Source organism: Amphiura filiformis, chromosome 6 (assembly GCF_039555335.1).
Source record: "Amphiura filiformis chromosome 6, Afil_fr2py, whole genome shotgun sequence".
Lineage (NCBI taxonomy): Eukaryota > Metazoa > Echinodermata > Ophiuroidea > Amphilepidida > Amphiuridae > Amphiura > Amphiura filiformis.
Genome location: NC_092633.1, coordinates 68,202,385 through 68,218,480, shown reverse-complemented (window position 1 = coordinate 68,218,480; position 16,096 = coordinate 68,202,385). Strand labels below are relative to the sequence as shown.

The 16,096-nt window shown below is 36.0% G+C and overlaps 1 protein-coding gene across 2 annotated transcripts in view; it reads left to right on the top strand.

Moving 5' to 3' along the window:
• Positions 1-16,096, top strand: part of LOC140155906 (sodium/potassium-transporting ATPase subunit beta-1-like) — a 56,197-nt gene that overhangs the window by 25,731 nt on the left and 14,370 nt on the right. For both annotated transcript variants that reach the window (XM_072178917.1, XM_072178916.1), the window contains exons 2-4: positions 12,869-12,997; positions 14,607-14,711; positions 15,384-15,532. In XM_072178917.1, coding sequence (XP_072035018.1) covers positions 12,869-12,997; positions 14,607-14,711; positions 15,384-15,532 — 383 coding nt within the window. The remainder of the gene's footprint in view (positions 1-12,868; positions 12,998-14,606; positions 14,712-15,383; positions 15,533-16,096) is intronic.

Sequence of the window (16,096 nt, the reverse complement as noted above, 5' to 3'; positions counted from 1 at the left end):
ACCTCTTACATTATATAACTCGATTTCTTAGTTAAAATTAAGTACTGGTATTGATAATAATTAGAACAAAGTAGCTTATTGCAGCAATGTGCAGCATATCTGTGGGACTAGGAAATGCAACTTGTAATAATGACCATTACTGGAAGTAATTAACAACTGATCTTTAAAATTAATTGTTTTAGTAGTACTATAAGCTATGTATTTCAATTGAACTTTACCCTTGTCATGCACAATGTAAGTAGTTAATAAACTGTTATGATCCCCTTATCAGTCCATAAACGTGATAAATTGATACTTGATGGATCGCTTGAGCGTTTGAACTACTTTTTTAATTTTATCATGGGAAATTTTGGATGCTATTAGTATTATGCATTACATGTACATCACCGTTCAGGGAATGAAAAGCTGATACTGTACATGTTGCTCCTGTGGCACACCTAAACACAAAATCAGTTATATACCGGGTACCTTAGGTTACAACCTTTCAAGTTACAAATTTTCTTTTCTGTAAAACATAAAGTCCTTTTTTAGTGCTTCAAAAGTGTTTAATTTAATTTAATTTTATATCTTGCTGAAAAGTGAATACGGTATCCTCTAAGGCCTTAAAGTAATGCAATGCAGTGAAGTGTTATGTGTGGTTTTAATCATGGATCTTGCTTGTACTTTCATGTAAAATAACTTGTTTAAAAAAGTGCCTTTTAATTATGATGTCATGCGTAATTTACAAAATTAGGTTTTTCATGTATACTCAATATACTCAATTTAATAGGGAAAATTGTTATAGATCTGCAGAGATCTGCATGCATGGTAAGGTGCTGAATTTGGCATACATGTACCGTACTGACTCGAATATAGTCCCACCCCGTTTTAGGTGAACTTTTTTCAAAATTGGGGGGTGGGACTATTTTTTTTTTTTTTACAATTTATGAAATTTTTTGAAAACTTGGGGTGGAACATTACTTGAAGGTGGGATTATACACAGTACTTTAAAACAAACTGTGCTCGTCTGTGATTCAAAAGTGATTTGAGGAGTTTGATTTTAGCTTGCCAAAACAGGTGATCAAATCAAGCTCCATGATATTACAGAACGAATATGGTGACACTATCTGCTTCAACTCATCTGTAAGGCTAAGTTTAATCCACAGCACTTGGTTCAATCAATGTCATCTTGTTAAACCTAGTGGACCAGTCACCTTGATAATGTAGCGAAAGCATTTGAAAAAAAAACCCCTATCACAGTGCAATTTGCACCCCAAACTCACCTTTTGCGATACAACTCAAAAAGTATAGTGCAAAATTGCGATACCACATTATACTCACTGTATGTGTTGATTGTCAGAGACTGCACTTCAAAAATTACTCTGTCAGATGATATTGCACCACAACTTTCAAAATAGGGTGCAAAAGTGCACCACAAGGTAAAAAATTAATTTGAAGACTGTGTAACGAAATTATAAATTATGGCCACTTTTAATTTTCTGACAATTACGTTAAGAATTTTTACATACATGTGTTTGTATATTCCCCAGGTACCAAAACACACAAAAAAAGAAAACTTTAAAATCGACATTGTGCTCCCCAGTAATGTAAATTAGTTGCTCGGTATTGGTACGAGTGGAAAAGCAAGCACTCTTTTAATTATTGGATATTGCCCTTGAAATTACAATTACAGCTTGCTCATCTCTTTGCAGAGCTTCATCTATTTTAGATCACCAATTTAAGTGCCGTTTTTATTCATTATGGAAGTACACATAAAACTCTTTCAGGTCATTTCCGTTCTATGTAAGCTGTTGTTTTGAGTAATTGCTGGTAGTGTTAGGGTGTGTTGATGCTTTGAGCGGATTTCATTTTTAAATAAAATAATTTTGTGCCTCATCTCATGTAAGGAAGAGTTGCAGTTTGATCTTTTGCTCTATTAGGCCTACTGTTACTTATTTGCCGTAGAAGTGACATAATAAGAGGATTAACTACCATAGCAATAGATAAATACAATTTTTGAATATTTCGCTCTGCACTACAACGTTCACCCAGTACCTATGCATTGAACCATAAATGTCAAAGAACAGGGATAAAGACCTGAATCGTAATATAGAATATTCATATCATGCTGATCACTCGCACCTGTAAGGGTAGTATCTTTGAAAAGAGCGGTATTATATTCAATCTATGATTGCAGACATACACAGGTGGTGAATGCAACCTGCTTGTAGTGCAGGGCGATATTTAAAAATTGTATTCATCTATTGCTATGGTAATTAATCCTCTTATTACGTTATTTCTACACATGTGTGGGCACAAATCTACGCAATTATTTCCATCCCATGATAAAGGGTCATCCATGCATTATAATGAAAACTGAATTGCTAATGATGGCCTTTAATGCATGTATGCATGATGTACACAATGAGCCATGCATGCATGTTACATTCTTGTTAATAATTAGTGTTTGCTGAACCTATTTTACCTGAATGTTTTTAAGTAGCAGACAAACACACTTCAATTGGATTTGCTGTAAGTGTAAGTAGTTACACATTAAAAGACAATTTTAATTTTTTTGCAGTCATAGCAATAACATTGTATAGGCCTACCAATTCTCCCATACACTTGGTAATCCATACCAAGTCCCATGTTTTAGCATAAACTGTACCTTGGAGCGTTTATTTATTTATTTGCGTTTAAGCAAATTTTCAATCAAAAGAGCTTTAAAAGCAGGGCTAAAATCACAAGATGGTGCTGCCTACGCATGTAGCATCTATGTTCGATAGATACCACAAAATTACATCAAGTGTAATTTTTTTTTCATGTACATGTAAGATGTGTTTTAGGGCCTACTTCTAAGACTAGAGAACTTTTGCTATACTTTGGCAATAGACTGGATCCAAGTTAAAAGTGAAGGCCAGCAAATGCCAGTTTCCAGCTAACTCACATGATATGGCATAGAAATGTACAATTTTGCGTTTTGGTCACTTTTTCATTGAAAAACTTGTTTCACTTATGATTGGATAGCGAAAAATATTTGGTTTTGTTCAACTTTTGCCCATGTAAATTCACATAGCACGCACCAGCCATGCATTGCGCAACTAGCATTTTAAGTGCTATTTTATATCAATGAGTCTCATTTGAGAAGCAATACAATACAGTGGGCCTACATGTACATTGTATTCAAAATAAAATTAAAATGATGTTTTCTCACCAGAGAATTTAAAATTGAAACTAGTAATTTAAAATACATTTAATACGTGTCACTGGGCAAATGATTGAGTGTACCGATAACATTCTTGCCTATGTATTTTTAAAATGTTAATTACTGGAGTGCACTTACTGACTTGCCAGCCAGTTTGACAGTGTACATACTACTAGTGCGATACAGTATCATTGAGTTTACGTAAGACACGCCAAATGCCACAGTACGGCTTTTAAGACACTGTGTACTCTGCTTGGTTCTCTGTAATCATGTGCAATGCCTCTTTACACAGTCCCAAGATTATCATCCTCAAGTCTTATAATAAGCCGGTGGGAGTGACAAGGGCTCGTTTTAAGCATACACATACAAAAGATGCCATCACCATTAATTATTTGAGGTCAAATCACATTTATATATTTTTCCTGTTGATTGAGCTATTGGAATCATTTTTTAGGGGAGAACATGGTAGGCTGCATGTAGGAACAAATGTAGATTCTCATTCTAGTATATTGCATAGGGGCAGAATGGGTAGTAAGTCTATGGTAATTTAAATGGTTGGAATATTTCACAACACCAAAGATAATACTATAGTGTTCAGTGTTGCACATTAAGGATTATTCAGCACCAGTAGCTAATTGTATTCATTGATATATGTGTGCCAAGTAAATTTACTATGGACTTGTTCCGCTAAGTATTATCTGGGCCAAAGGTCGGTTTACAATCATCTTGCAGTCCAACTATTTTATCAGTATTTGATAGCGAAAGATGCTGCCCTAGGACGTAGGATGTGTTAGATATTGCACCATTTTGCATACACATCCATGTACGTATGTACACAGTGTACAGCATCAGATCCATAGAATAGTAAAAGGTCATTGAGTGGGCCCTTTAAATTTACCTTGTGTATGTGTATGCATGTACATTGTTATCGCCGTGCAGTATGTATGTTAGATAGGGCTTTTAGTGTGCAGAGTAATAAATTGCACTAGTAAGGAAGTAAAACGCTCAACGTGTGACTTTTATTATACGTACATGATGTATAGTGCATCTGCCTGTGGCATTGGAGATAGATAAGATGAACCAAATATGTGCCATCAAGACTGTTCCAGACATGATTGTGATTGTGAATAATCGTAAATCACATTTTCATAATAATTATATTAAAACAAATTGTTGAAATATTTGTAGAACCCTGGGATAACATTCTGAATTGTGCAGATCTTGAAATCGGATCAAGAGGCATCCAACATACGTGTTTGGATTGTATGCTACCCCCTCTCATGTAAAAGAAATTGTAACTGTTTGATTTGTGCTATCAAATCCATTTTTGGCAACATACCTCGTTTCTTCTGTAACAAGGTATTTCACCAAAAATGGATTCAATGATAGTATGCATTCCCAATGACCCATTAAACAGTTTTAATTGTCACTCAAGATGAATTTAACACAACATAACAATTACATCAATATTACTGATATGGTTAGACCATCATTGCAAATTCACAATAAATTTACGAATCTTTTATCCACTAAAATGGTCTTTCTTTCTTAGATATTGCAGCAAAGTTTCCAAGATCAAATCATAATTTCAAAGGATAGAGAGCGAAAAAAGCTTGTAATTTTTTTCTACTTAAAGATGCGCCATTTTACTTGGGTGGGGAGGGGATCAGGATAATAATTTGTTTAATTCATGTATGTGTTACTGTCTATTGCCAGTATGGAAGTATTGCCAGTATGGAAGTGTTTACCCCTCATATCGGCATAAATAGATTTAAGATAAATAGCGCCATCAGTGTTCACAAGTCTTTGAGTTAAGACATTCTATATAGTTCTACATGCTATCACACAACCTGTGTCTAAATGTGTACTCTTCATGAGGAAGTCAAAGGTTCTTGGCAGAATTCTTTCCAGGGTAGGATCAGGTCAAAGGTTAACAAGGTTATGAGAATTGAAGTGTGGTCATTTGAGATGAGAATTTCGGGCCTTTTTTGTCTTTTATGAATGAACTACATGTTGTACCCAGTATGGTGAAAGTGAATTCTGCATCTTGCTATCTTCCTCCCTGGTGCAAATTTTGTATTCAATAATTAATAGTCGTTAATATTTCACGGGGTTATAATTGATAGTGTCTCCCTTGGATTTGGACAGTTTCACTTCCCCTGGCGTATGCATGGTGTGAGCTCGCGGTGCTAAATCTCGTTTACACTTTCTAATGTTTTAATTTGCTTTCTCCCTGTCTGTGAGTAATGGATAGTTTCCTGGGTTATCTTGAGACAACTAATATGGCTGGCACTGGCAGGAGCTGATGGTGTGAATGTCCATGTTAATCAGATAATATAAGTGGGAAGAGAAGCAGGATTAAATTGACTATCTTGGTGCAGTAATGAGAGTGTGTTATTGTGTAGTCCTCTAGAGGCTTGAGGTTGTCATAAAGAATTGGGTTGTGTTCAATTTATAATGATCATACAAATTATTAGCATGCATTGGTAAAGGATGGCATATTCAATGCATAAATTATGATCAATTGTAGAGCTTAAATTTTCTGCCTTAATCTGCAATTAATTCATCCCTGCAACGACGGTCATCAACAGAATATCACAAATCAATGTCACCACAGATCCTGGATTTCACTCAAATTTGATTCTTGTAAAATGGCTGTGGACAAGATTAGAAGAGAATCGGTTCTTGTATTGCGAGAATTTTGACACAAATAATTATGTTATAATGTGAATTCTCCATCATTTGTCTAATTCTTTTTTCTTTTTCTCTTTCATGCATATGTCATGTCACAGTTAGTGATAAACAGATGTTGTGCAGCAATTTGTTTTCTTGTTCCTTCTTTTTTTCTGGAAGACATTAAATGAATGATATAGACACACTGACATCACTTTTCCTATGTCAAGTCAAGTGAGAAGACACTGATCATTAACATGTAGAAATTGATAAAGACAGCACAGGAAAACCTGGACAAGTTAGTAGCTATCGGGAAATTACTATTGTTAAATTACAGAGAGATGGCACGGTTTGCAACATTTGTTCAACAAGCCTAACCTTAAATGGCATAATTGGTAAAAGGAGGGTGGGGCACAATTATTGTTTATGCTGATTTTGTAAACTGATTACATGGAAATGCATATGTAGTATCATTGTAAAGTTCATATTAATCAAAGCGTTGATAATGTCTATTTAGGGATCCGATATTCTACATTATTATGTTTTGATGAATCCATATGCGAAAATATTGGATCCAAAACTTGTTAATGATGAAATTGGATGCTTTACGCCCAATATTTATAAATTGGTCTCGCACATGAGTTTTAAGATGGTCTCTACTATGTCAGTACGTCTCGACCAATATTTTAAAACTCATAGCTCAACCAGTAAATATGGGCTCAACCTATCCAATTTTTCAAAAGACGTACAAAAAATTGACTTGCCAATAGTCCGTCTGATTGCCTGCTATGACCGACCAGTCTGCAACATGGAAATTTCCACTGTCCATTGATAAAATATTTTTTACTATCTAAAGAGTAAGACAGTGACTGATAGTGATACCATGTGGCGACTGCGACCATGTGGCATGAAACAGAATATGTGAAAGACATAGGACTCTACTTATTGGTTACTTATGGCATAATGCTTATAACGCAATCTCCACATGATCCAAGATGAACATTTCATCTAATAAATAACAAAAAATGATCTCTGAATTCAAATCTAGACATTCACACTCTGACTTTCTGGTGACGTACATGATTTGATCACAAGATGAATTTTGCAATGTACAGTAGCTGAATTTATAATGTACATGCATACATTTTAATCATTGAGTGATGATTGGATCATTAAATAAATTGTTTTTTGAGCAATCTCTGGTTCAAATACCTGTAACTACTTAACACCTCAATATATTTATAAGTCAACACGAGACTAAGTAAAACCTATTTATAACAGACAGCAGCAGATATGCTCTTTAAGAAAGGGCATCCAGAGAAATGTGAACTTTGAACGGACAAGGCATTTGATAGGCGGTGAAGATGAGTTTGAGAGGAGGGTAGACAGACTTGTGAATGAACATTCTACAAATTATACACGTGACTGTGTGCATGCTTGTGTGTTTACGTGAGCCATGTCATTGCATATAGGTGTTTAGGAATGTACTCAGTTTAAACGAGACACTTATAATTAGGCTTACAGACTGCAGCTGTAGGCAAAAATCATTCAACTATAACTGCAATAACAGTATTTGTACTTTAATTATTCCTTCCCCCCTTTTTACAAAAAAAAGAGTTATGACCACAGAATTATAGCCAGAGAACCAGGACTCAACCGCCATGATGATAGAGACTACATGTATAATGGTAATAGCCCAGTAGTTATTTTAGCCAAGTTCTTTTATCAATACTTTGCTCTCACATTAGGAACAAAAAAGGAAAGAAATTCAAGTACTAGCGCTCCCCCCCCCCCCAATTTTCATAATGAAAATCCCCATCTAGGGTGTTTGGTTGCCTTGGAAGTGGTTACAATAATTAGGACAATTAAAGCCATAATATATATGATTTGCTCAACAGTGATACCCTCAATCTTTCTTGAATTTCTACATTTTGCATGATTGTAATGCTCATTGGTTTACTAAAATACCATCTGAAAGACTAAGCCTGAAGTGCTTTAATTATAGTAAAAGTTGAATTTTTATATTAAATCCGGAGATCTCCGGTTTTATTCCGAGTTCACCGATCGAGTGATAGCTAACATGTTGCGTGCATGTATTATTTGAATACACAGTGCATTGAATGAGTGACATCGCTATTCGTCTAACAAAAACATTTTATTTATATGTCCCAACTGCGTGAAGCTCTGCTCAATATCAATATCGATGAGCTAATACACGCTGGAATGAAATAGCAATTTTCTTCTTTGACCTCATTTGTTTAGCTCGTGTTTAGAAAGGGAACAATGTGATCCGTGAAAACTAACATTTAAATAGGATTCTGTTCTTTATGCAAATCACATATTATTATAATAATGTTAAAATTTTAGTTATTGATTGTGATGTCATGTGTTCTCCCCATTTACTATTCACCAATCTCCTGTTTGTGATCTGGAAGGATTGATTGGTTTTCCATCTTCATGGTTTATGACTGATTATTGCGAAAAAGATATTGATCAAAAGCTCTTCAGCATGATCAGGGTAAGGCAAACACAGTAGGCTCAGAACATGCATGTCTGATATTTACAATATTGGGCTGTTTAAAAATGTTGCTTTCCCAATGTTTCTGTGGGGGTGCTGTGGGGACAGGGGTAAATGTTTGGTATTGAATTTACTCTGTATTGTAATACCCCCTTACCCGTTCATTGCATTTTGGTGAATATGATGATCTTATCATTAGCTAAAGACAGAAAAGTTCCTTCACCTCGCAATGTTTTTGATTTTAATTTTTACTGTATACCAAGTCCGCATCATACACCCACATCAAAAAGCATCTGAAGTGTGTATAATGCAGGAGAGAGGAGATGATGGTCCAAGCAGATTAGGGGCAATATAATAAATCACAGGTATTTAATCAAGCGCAGGTCTAAATTCGTCATGTAGGTAGGTTTGTCATGGGTCTATGCGTTAGTTGGAAGCCATAGTGTGCCAGGTCGTGCACATAAAAACCCATAACTGTCCACTGTCCAAGCCAGTGCATTAAAAGTAGCCTACATGTAGAATGCAATAATGCTGTATTGCTGTTCAATTGCTATAACCTCTGGCTAGTAAGAAACTACCAGGCTAGAATGTCGCATCCGGAGATGCCCTGGATTTGATCCGTACAGGGGAAGAGGCTTTTTGCCCATCTCTGGTGACACAAGGTTTGAGCATTTTGAGCCAATATCTCCATTCCACCCTGGCACATGGCAGACATGATATGTAATTGGGACATTTCCTAAATAGATCATAGTAGTACATGTAGTACTGTCAGTGCTTGTTATGTAATAATCAAAACCTAATATCTGGCGTAGCAATCAATGAATTATTCAATTTTGTCGCTGGCCAATTTCATTGTGACATTTCATTTACGTCAATAAAAAACTTGCTTGGAACAACAGTGGAGCTGGGTAATATTTGAGGGCAAGTTATTTTTCATGTGGAAATGCAGCCTCTTAAGTTGATTATTGTTCAGTGAAATGAAAATGAAAGCAAGGAAAAGGGTAGATTATTTATACATGATCAGTGGATATACATGTATGGCCTCCAACATAAATATCATGAGGCAGGTAGACATGATCATGACAAATAAAGTTGGTAAAAATATGTTTAGCTTTATCTGTATTTCTTGGTGGAAATAATAATTGTGCTACAATTTAATTGGACTAAATTGTCTTTCACAAATTGTAATACTGTTGCAATATAAATATATCATGAATATAATGAAGTTGAAAAAAAAGAAATATTTGTGGGTTGATGGGTTTCTGTGAAATCGCTTCAGGCTACATGTAGCATTTGAAGTCCATGAATCACACTCGGAAATGGAGCCAAATATGTACTAAAGCACTAAAGCTGAACAAATGGAAATAAATAGACAAATTATAATCTGATATATAGGCCTAATTATAAATAAGATTTATTTTTTCATAATATAAATTCAAAGCAATGTATTAAAACACCCTGATGAAAATATAATATGTTTCCTCTTGTAATAATGCTTGTGGATTAAATGTCATAATATTATTGGTAGTCCTTAACCTTGACTTAAAACGCTTTATACTAGCATTTGATATGTTGCCTTGACAATAATAAAAATCAGGACAAGGCCATTACCAATCTCAGGTAGTTTGGTATGGGATAGCTTCAAAAATCCTATGCCATCCAACCATCTGTGCCCTTGATTCTGATTTTGCCCTTGATTCTAATAGAAAGCAGTTAACATCAAACTATCAGTTGTACCAGCAATTGCAAGAGCTGGTTGATCATTTAGATACTGGATGTTCTTTAAGCTTTATGACTGGAAATAACTTGGAATAGATTGCTTTCTAAGTTATATAAATGCTTAATTAGTAAAGCCCCCCCCCCTTGCAAAAATTGGCTGAGTATCATAACCACTTTGGGGATCCCAGCCATGTGGTAGTACCATTGAAGTTGAGGTGGAAAGAAGTAGGTTGAAGTTAGTGTGTATAACTGCATAGCAGATGTGTTGACAAAGGGGATAGTGTTGCTGAGGTATGCTCCAGCGCTGAGTAAACTTATCCATACAACACTAGAGGGTATACCTGGCTTGGTGTATGCAGGCTGCAATGTGTAAACAAGCAAAATATTGCAATGGGATTTTGTTTTTGGGTGTATTTTATGCATAAAACAATTCAATAGGTCCTGTATGGGGTCTGTTTTGGGTTGTACTTTGGCTTAGGAATGTTGTACTAGGCCTATGTCATTTTCTCTAAATGCAACTGTATCCGTCAGATCACATTCTGTTGTGTACCCCTTGATAGCAATATCTGCAGCACTTTCCATGCAAGTTGCACTTTCAATAAATGTTTTTGTAGGTGGCATCTTTTTCTTAAAATTTGAACCTTGCAAGTGGCAATTACATTTACCACTGTATGTACGTATTTAAAAATATGAAAAGGGATCATGTGACGTTGACCAAAAGAACAGTGACGTATTAATGCATGTACTATTTACCTCAAGGATGCGCATGGAGGATAATGTGATCACCTCACTGTATAAAGTGTGGGCTCACGCGTGTGTGAGTGAGTGCTCCTCCAGCCTGCTTGCATATCTACACACATGCACACGTATAGAGTGAGCATCATCATCATCATCAATGTCTCTGGCTAGGTTTTTAAACCCTGGCTCTGGGTCCCTGGCACTGAGATGACGTCTTCACTGTTTGCAGTACCAATGTATGACGTGACTTTTCTTTGATTTGATGCTAGATTTCTTACAACTTGAGCTGGGCTGCTGGCTGGGTATGAATTGGGTCAATACTGTGACTGTGCTCTGGGTTATATTTGCAGGTAGCCACTGTGTGGGTTTCACCTTTTATTTTATGAGCACACATACAGGTTGCATTGTATAGTTTGTGTACTGACATTTGCTGGAGGTGGTGGTGTTGAATAGGAGTTAATTTTTCACACAGTTTAAGGAGTTCAAGAAAAGGGGTGAAATCATGCATCTCATGTTCAGTTTTATGATGCAGTGTGTGTTGTGCACATGGGTGTGGGTGTTTGTATGCACATGCAAATACATTTTGTGTACATTGTATTGTAATGCAGATTCCCTAGCTAGATGTACATGTGTGACAAAAATGATTGCTGATAGGTCTATATACTGACACATGACACAGTGTACAACATGAAAGCTTGGTTGGTATGGTAAAATACAAAATATTAAACTAACAACAACAACAAAACTGTTGTGTGACCTGGTAAGCAAATGTTCACAGAGTGTTGTGTGACCTGTTTTGCTCATATCATGGTGCAAGATTACTGAGAAGTGCACACATATACATGTCTGTAATGTCATGCTGGTGGTTTAAGAATAATGATGCCAACATGACTGGGGGCATGTTTTGAAGTGCGAGATCCAATGGGGCTTACAGGTTTACACAACAAACACTGCATGAATTGTATATTTCCAGGTAGAGTTGCAGATCCCTGACAAAATATGCTTTGGCAGACATGGTAGTCTGGTAGGTGAAGGACTGCAACTGTAAACACCCTTGAGGGTTTGTCATTATTGCCCATGTATTGGAAAGGGTATACAGGCCTATATAATATACATGTACATGTTATAAGCACCCTGTAACTCCATTCAATCTTCCATTGCAGTTCTTTTTAACTTGACTTCCACCTTTGACCTGTGGTATTTATTGGCCCACCTGTTATCAGACATCAACCCTGGTAGCCTGCAGCCTGGTAAAATGGGCCAAAATTATCATTCCCTACTCTCTGGGAACTGCCAGATGGCTTAGCACTGACCATTTTCTCTATCACAATATCAGTCTGCCTGCATCAAAAATTGTTTACTCTACTGATAAAATTTCAATGATCTGGGGTTCAAACTTGAGCGTGGATGGAATTGAAGCAGTAGTTGAGTAAATGTAGACATTTTAATTAAGGTCAGCAAGGATCCCCAAAATAGATATGTGTACTAATACAATGTTACATCTATAACAGTTCATAGAAAGAATGTTTCTCTAAACACATTTCCATCCTATACTAATGTGCACTAGGCAAACAGGTTTTCTTGTTTGTCAACAAACATTTGGTTATTGCTTGTGTCTAATATTAAAGTCCACATACAATAAAGTCTTATAAAAGAAATGAAAGCTTGATTGTGATTTTAAGAAGCGAGGCCAAAGCTTGATATTGGTTTTCATATATTGAATGTTGGTTCAGAGGAGACATGCGTGCAATGCAAAATTAATAGGTTTTTCAGACTGGGGAAAGCAAGTTTTATTTTTCAAAATATTGACTTGAGCTAGAACCAAGTCTGTATGCAACTGCCTTAACTTACAATCACTCCAACTTATTTTGATATGCAAAAGTACAGTACATGTCACAATATTATAATGTGGTGAAACAAAACATTGAAACAATTATGAGAAAAGTGCAGATGCACTGAAGCTATGTATCATTAATTCTCATGTATACTTATTCTAACCATTGTTTATTTCTCTCTCTCTGTGTTTCTCATTACAGCCAAGATTGGATTGTTCTATCTCGTCTTGTACTTTTTCTTAGCATGTTTCTGGGCAGCTATGCTGTTTATATTTCTACAAACAGTAGATCCTAACAAACCAAAATTTACTGCCTACGTTAGCACACCAGGTAAGAGGAAGCAAGACAACAAATTAATATAGTCAAGGAAAATGGCTGTCTGGCTGTGAAGTTGCAAACTACTGTAATTTTACCCCCTTTGATCACCTTGTGTGACTTTTGACCTCAATAACCCAATTTGCCAAAGGGAGTTCCTGGAATCTTAAACTACATCCTCCTCTATTGCTTGAAACAAACATTTGCATTAGTACGCAACTTCACGGTCATACTGTGTCGTCAATGATCTCTATCCTTGATTAATATGATTACCTATACGCTGCACACACACACATCAAACTTAATACCAATCTTCATATAATTTTCATAGTTGTTGCTTGAATGAACAACACAAAGATACAAGCGGTCACTTGTATACATCACATGTTGCCATCCTGGAGCAGGCCCACACATTTACAACCTAAAACACTGACCTACTTCATTTGAAAATACCAATTTTAATTGATTACCTTTCTTGAAAAGCGAGACCCCTTTTCACTGACCGCTGTTTTGGATAAAAGAGATTGTCAGTCTTTGTGTGAAATTTGGGATGAAATAGCCAAGAAAAAAGAATTAATAGCCATATCATTGAAATGCCTAACCAAAACGGTTGAGTTGCAGGTTTCAATTATGCAATAAACTTCCCCATTTTAGCAAAGAAGCCTGAAATTGGAACCCTAAACTCGCTTTCTGTTGTAGGGAAGCACTACCGTTTCCCAAATTTCTGCTCAAGGATGGTTCACACTCTTTTTTTCTTGGCTATTTAATCCCAAATTTCACACACAGGCTAACAATCTCTTTTATCCAAAATAGTGGTCAGTGAAAAAGGGTCTCGCTTTTCAAGAAGACTTTAAGAAAGGTAATCAATTGAATTAGGATTTGAGTAGCAACCATATTCTTAAATGTTCACAAATTTTCACTTACATGCCTCAAAAGGTATGTTAAACAATATTTGATTCAAAGCCATTTTAAATGTACATGTATGTCTATGTTTTGACTGGGGACAAAACAATGCATTGTATTCCAAGTAGATATGTGATATCACTCTGGCTGGTTGCCATAGAACAAATTTGTTGTCATCTTACCTGCATGTAGTCCAGTCAAATGTATGTCACATGATACTAAGGTGAACATGTTGAAACTGCACTGAAACAAAATTATCAAGAGATTGCTTTGCATGTCTTCTTACATCAGTTTATGTATATTCATGTAAGTAATGGGAAGTCCTATTCATCTAGAAGTTCAAAAAGCTTCTGTTATAAAGGCAGCTTTGTGGTAGTGATTCTTGTTGGATAAGAACTACCAACATATAAAGAGTTTGGAATGATGCAAAAGCTGATAAACACTATTTTCAAACTTTTTGTGCTACGGCCACCAACATCAATCAGCTCTATAAATATGCTAGCTTTCAATTGATGCCCTACTCTGAAAAATGAGTATTTGTGAAAGTGATGAAAAACAGCACATATCTTTATTATGTTCTTTATATTTGATAAGTTATATTTGCCTATATCTCAAATCAGGATAAAATGGATGTATAACTTTTGCATTTGAACTCAAAACACATTTTTCCATTGTGTAAAAAAACCGTCTTATTTTCGCCCTTTTTTTCTTGTATTTTCAGGTCTCAATTATGTCCCGGCTACATCAGAAAATGTAATAGCATTTACACCTGATAATGAGAATACATACAAAAAGTTAACAGACACGCTAACAAAAACATATAAGGGTAAGTATTAGGTTTGTTTATGTCTGGATAACATTTATGTGCAATGAGATACGATCAACCATACCACTTGTGATTGGTCTTGTAGTTTCAGTTCATAGATATCAACTTGAAACTAACACTGAAGTTAGATCTCCTGCAAATTCCAAAAGACAGTCCTTGGTTAAAAGGAATGGACATGTTTGATTCGAACACTCGGAGGGGGTTTGCTCGGAAGTGCTCTTTGGTATTGCCCACCCCGCAAATAAGTTGAGAATATACTGGCCCTGCTAGAGGAAATTTCCCCTGCTTATCGTCATAGTAGTGAGTCTGTCTGGCTGGCTGAGTTTCAGAAAACTTAAAATAAAGTGATGGATTCACCGCTCAAAAAACTCAACTTTGGTTCCCCTCAAGTTCAGTAGTGACATGAACGCTTTTTCACGCTTACGTTATGCAACAAGTGTGGAGACAAACAAACCACCCAAGTAGACATGCGTATAAGCTCTGTGCGATAACTTTACATGCGTGATTGGATAGTACTGTGACCAGCGTAATGCAGATCTAGGTTTAGTGAACTTGAGGTGAACCCAAGTATAGCATATAGTGTGTTCATTACACAGTTATGAATTACTTCTTTTGCTCATTTTATTCTTGTTTTGCCATAATAACATATTCCTCTGTTTTTCTAATACGTAGCAATCAATGAAACCATAGAACCAAGAGAAGGCTGTATTGGTAATGATACCAGGTGTTCGTTTGACATAGACACACTAGGATACCACTGCACACCACCCTATTTTGGTTATGACAAGGGTGAACCATGTGTACTAGTAAACCTTAACAGGGTAAGTTTATTTACGATGCCAGTGGCATATTAGAGAGTATAGCATGAATTTGGTGCTGTAAAAGCAACAAGGTTTTAACTGGCAAGCTTTCATCAGTCAGACCTGTGTGGCTATGGCCTGCTTTATCCAGGTGTAATGAAGAACCTTGAAACCTTGTTGTGGATTGCCATCATGAAAGCCTCACTTATTTGCTTGAGACTTCAGAAGCCAATATAGTTATTAGAAGAGCGAGCCAGAAATCTCCACAACAAACTTTTTTTTTAAATCAGAAATTGGTAGGTACCAGTCTTGATTTAATATAATAAGAGGCAGGGGAAATGGGGGAGGAGCTCTCTGAAATGCTATTGAGTCATAGCTGTTTCAAAATATGTTTTATAAATGGTTAATATTATACAGATGGTTAATATTATACTCCGTGAGTGAGTGTGATTGTAGAACTACGATCAAAACTTCAGGCCTGTGAAATCTCCGCTACAGAGTGGAAATCCGCTTTTTTCATTTTTCCGACCGATTTCAATTTCAGCTTTTTTAAAACATCAAAAATCAAAATAGTGTCTGTGCACT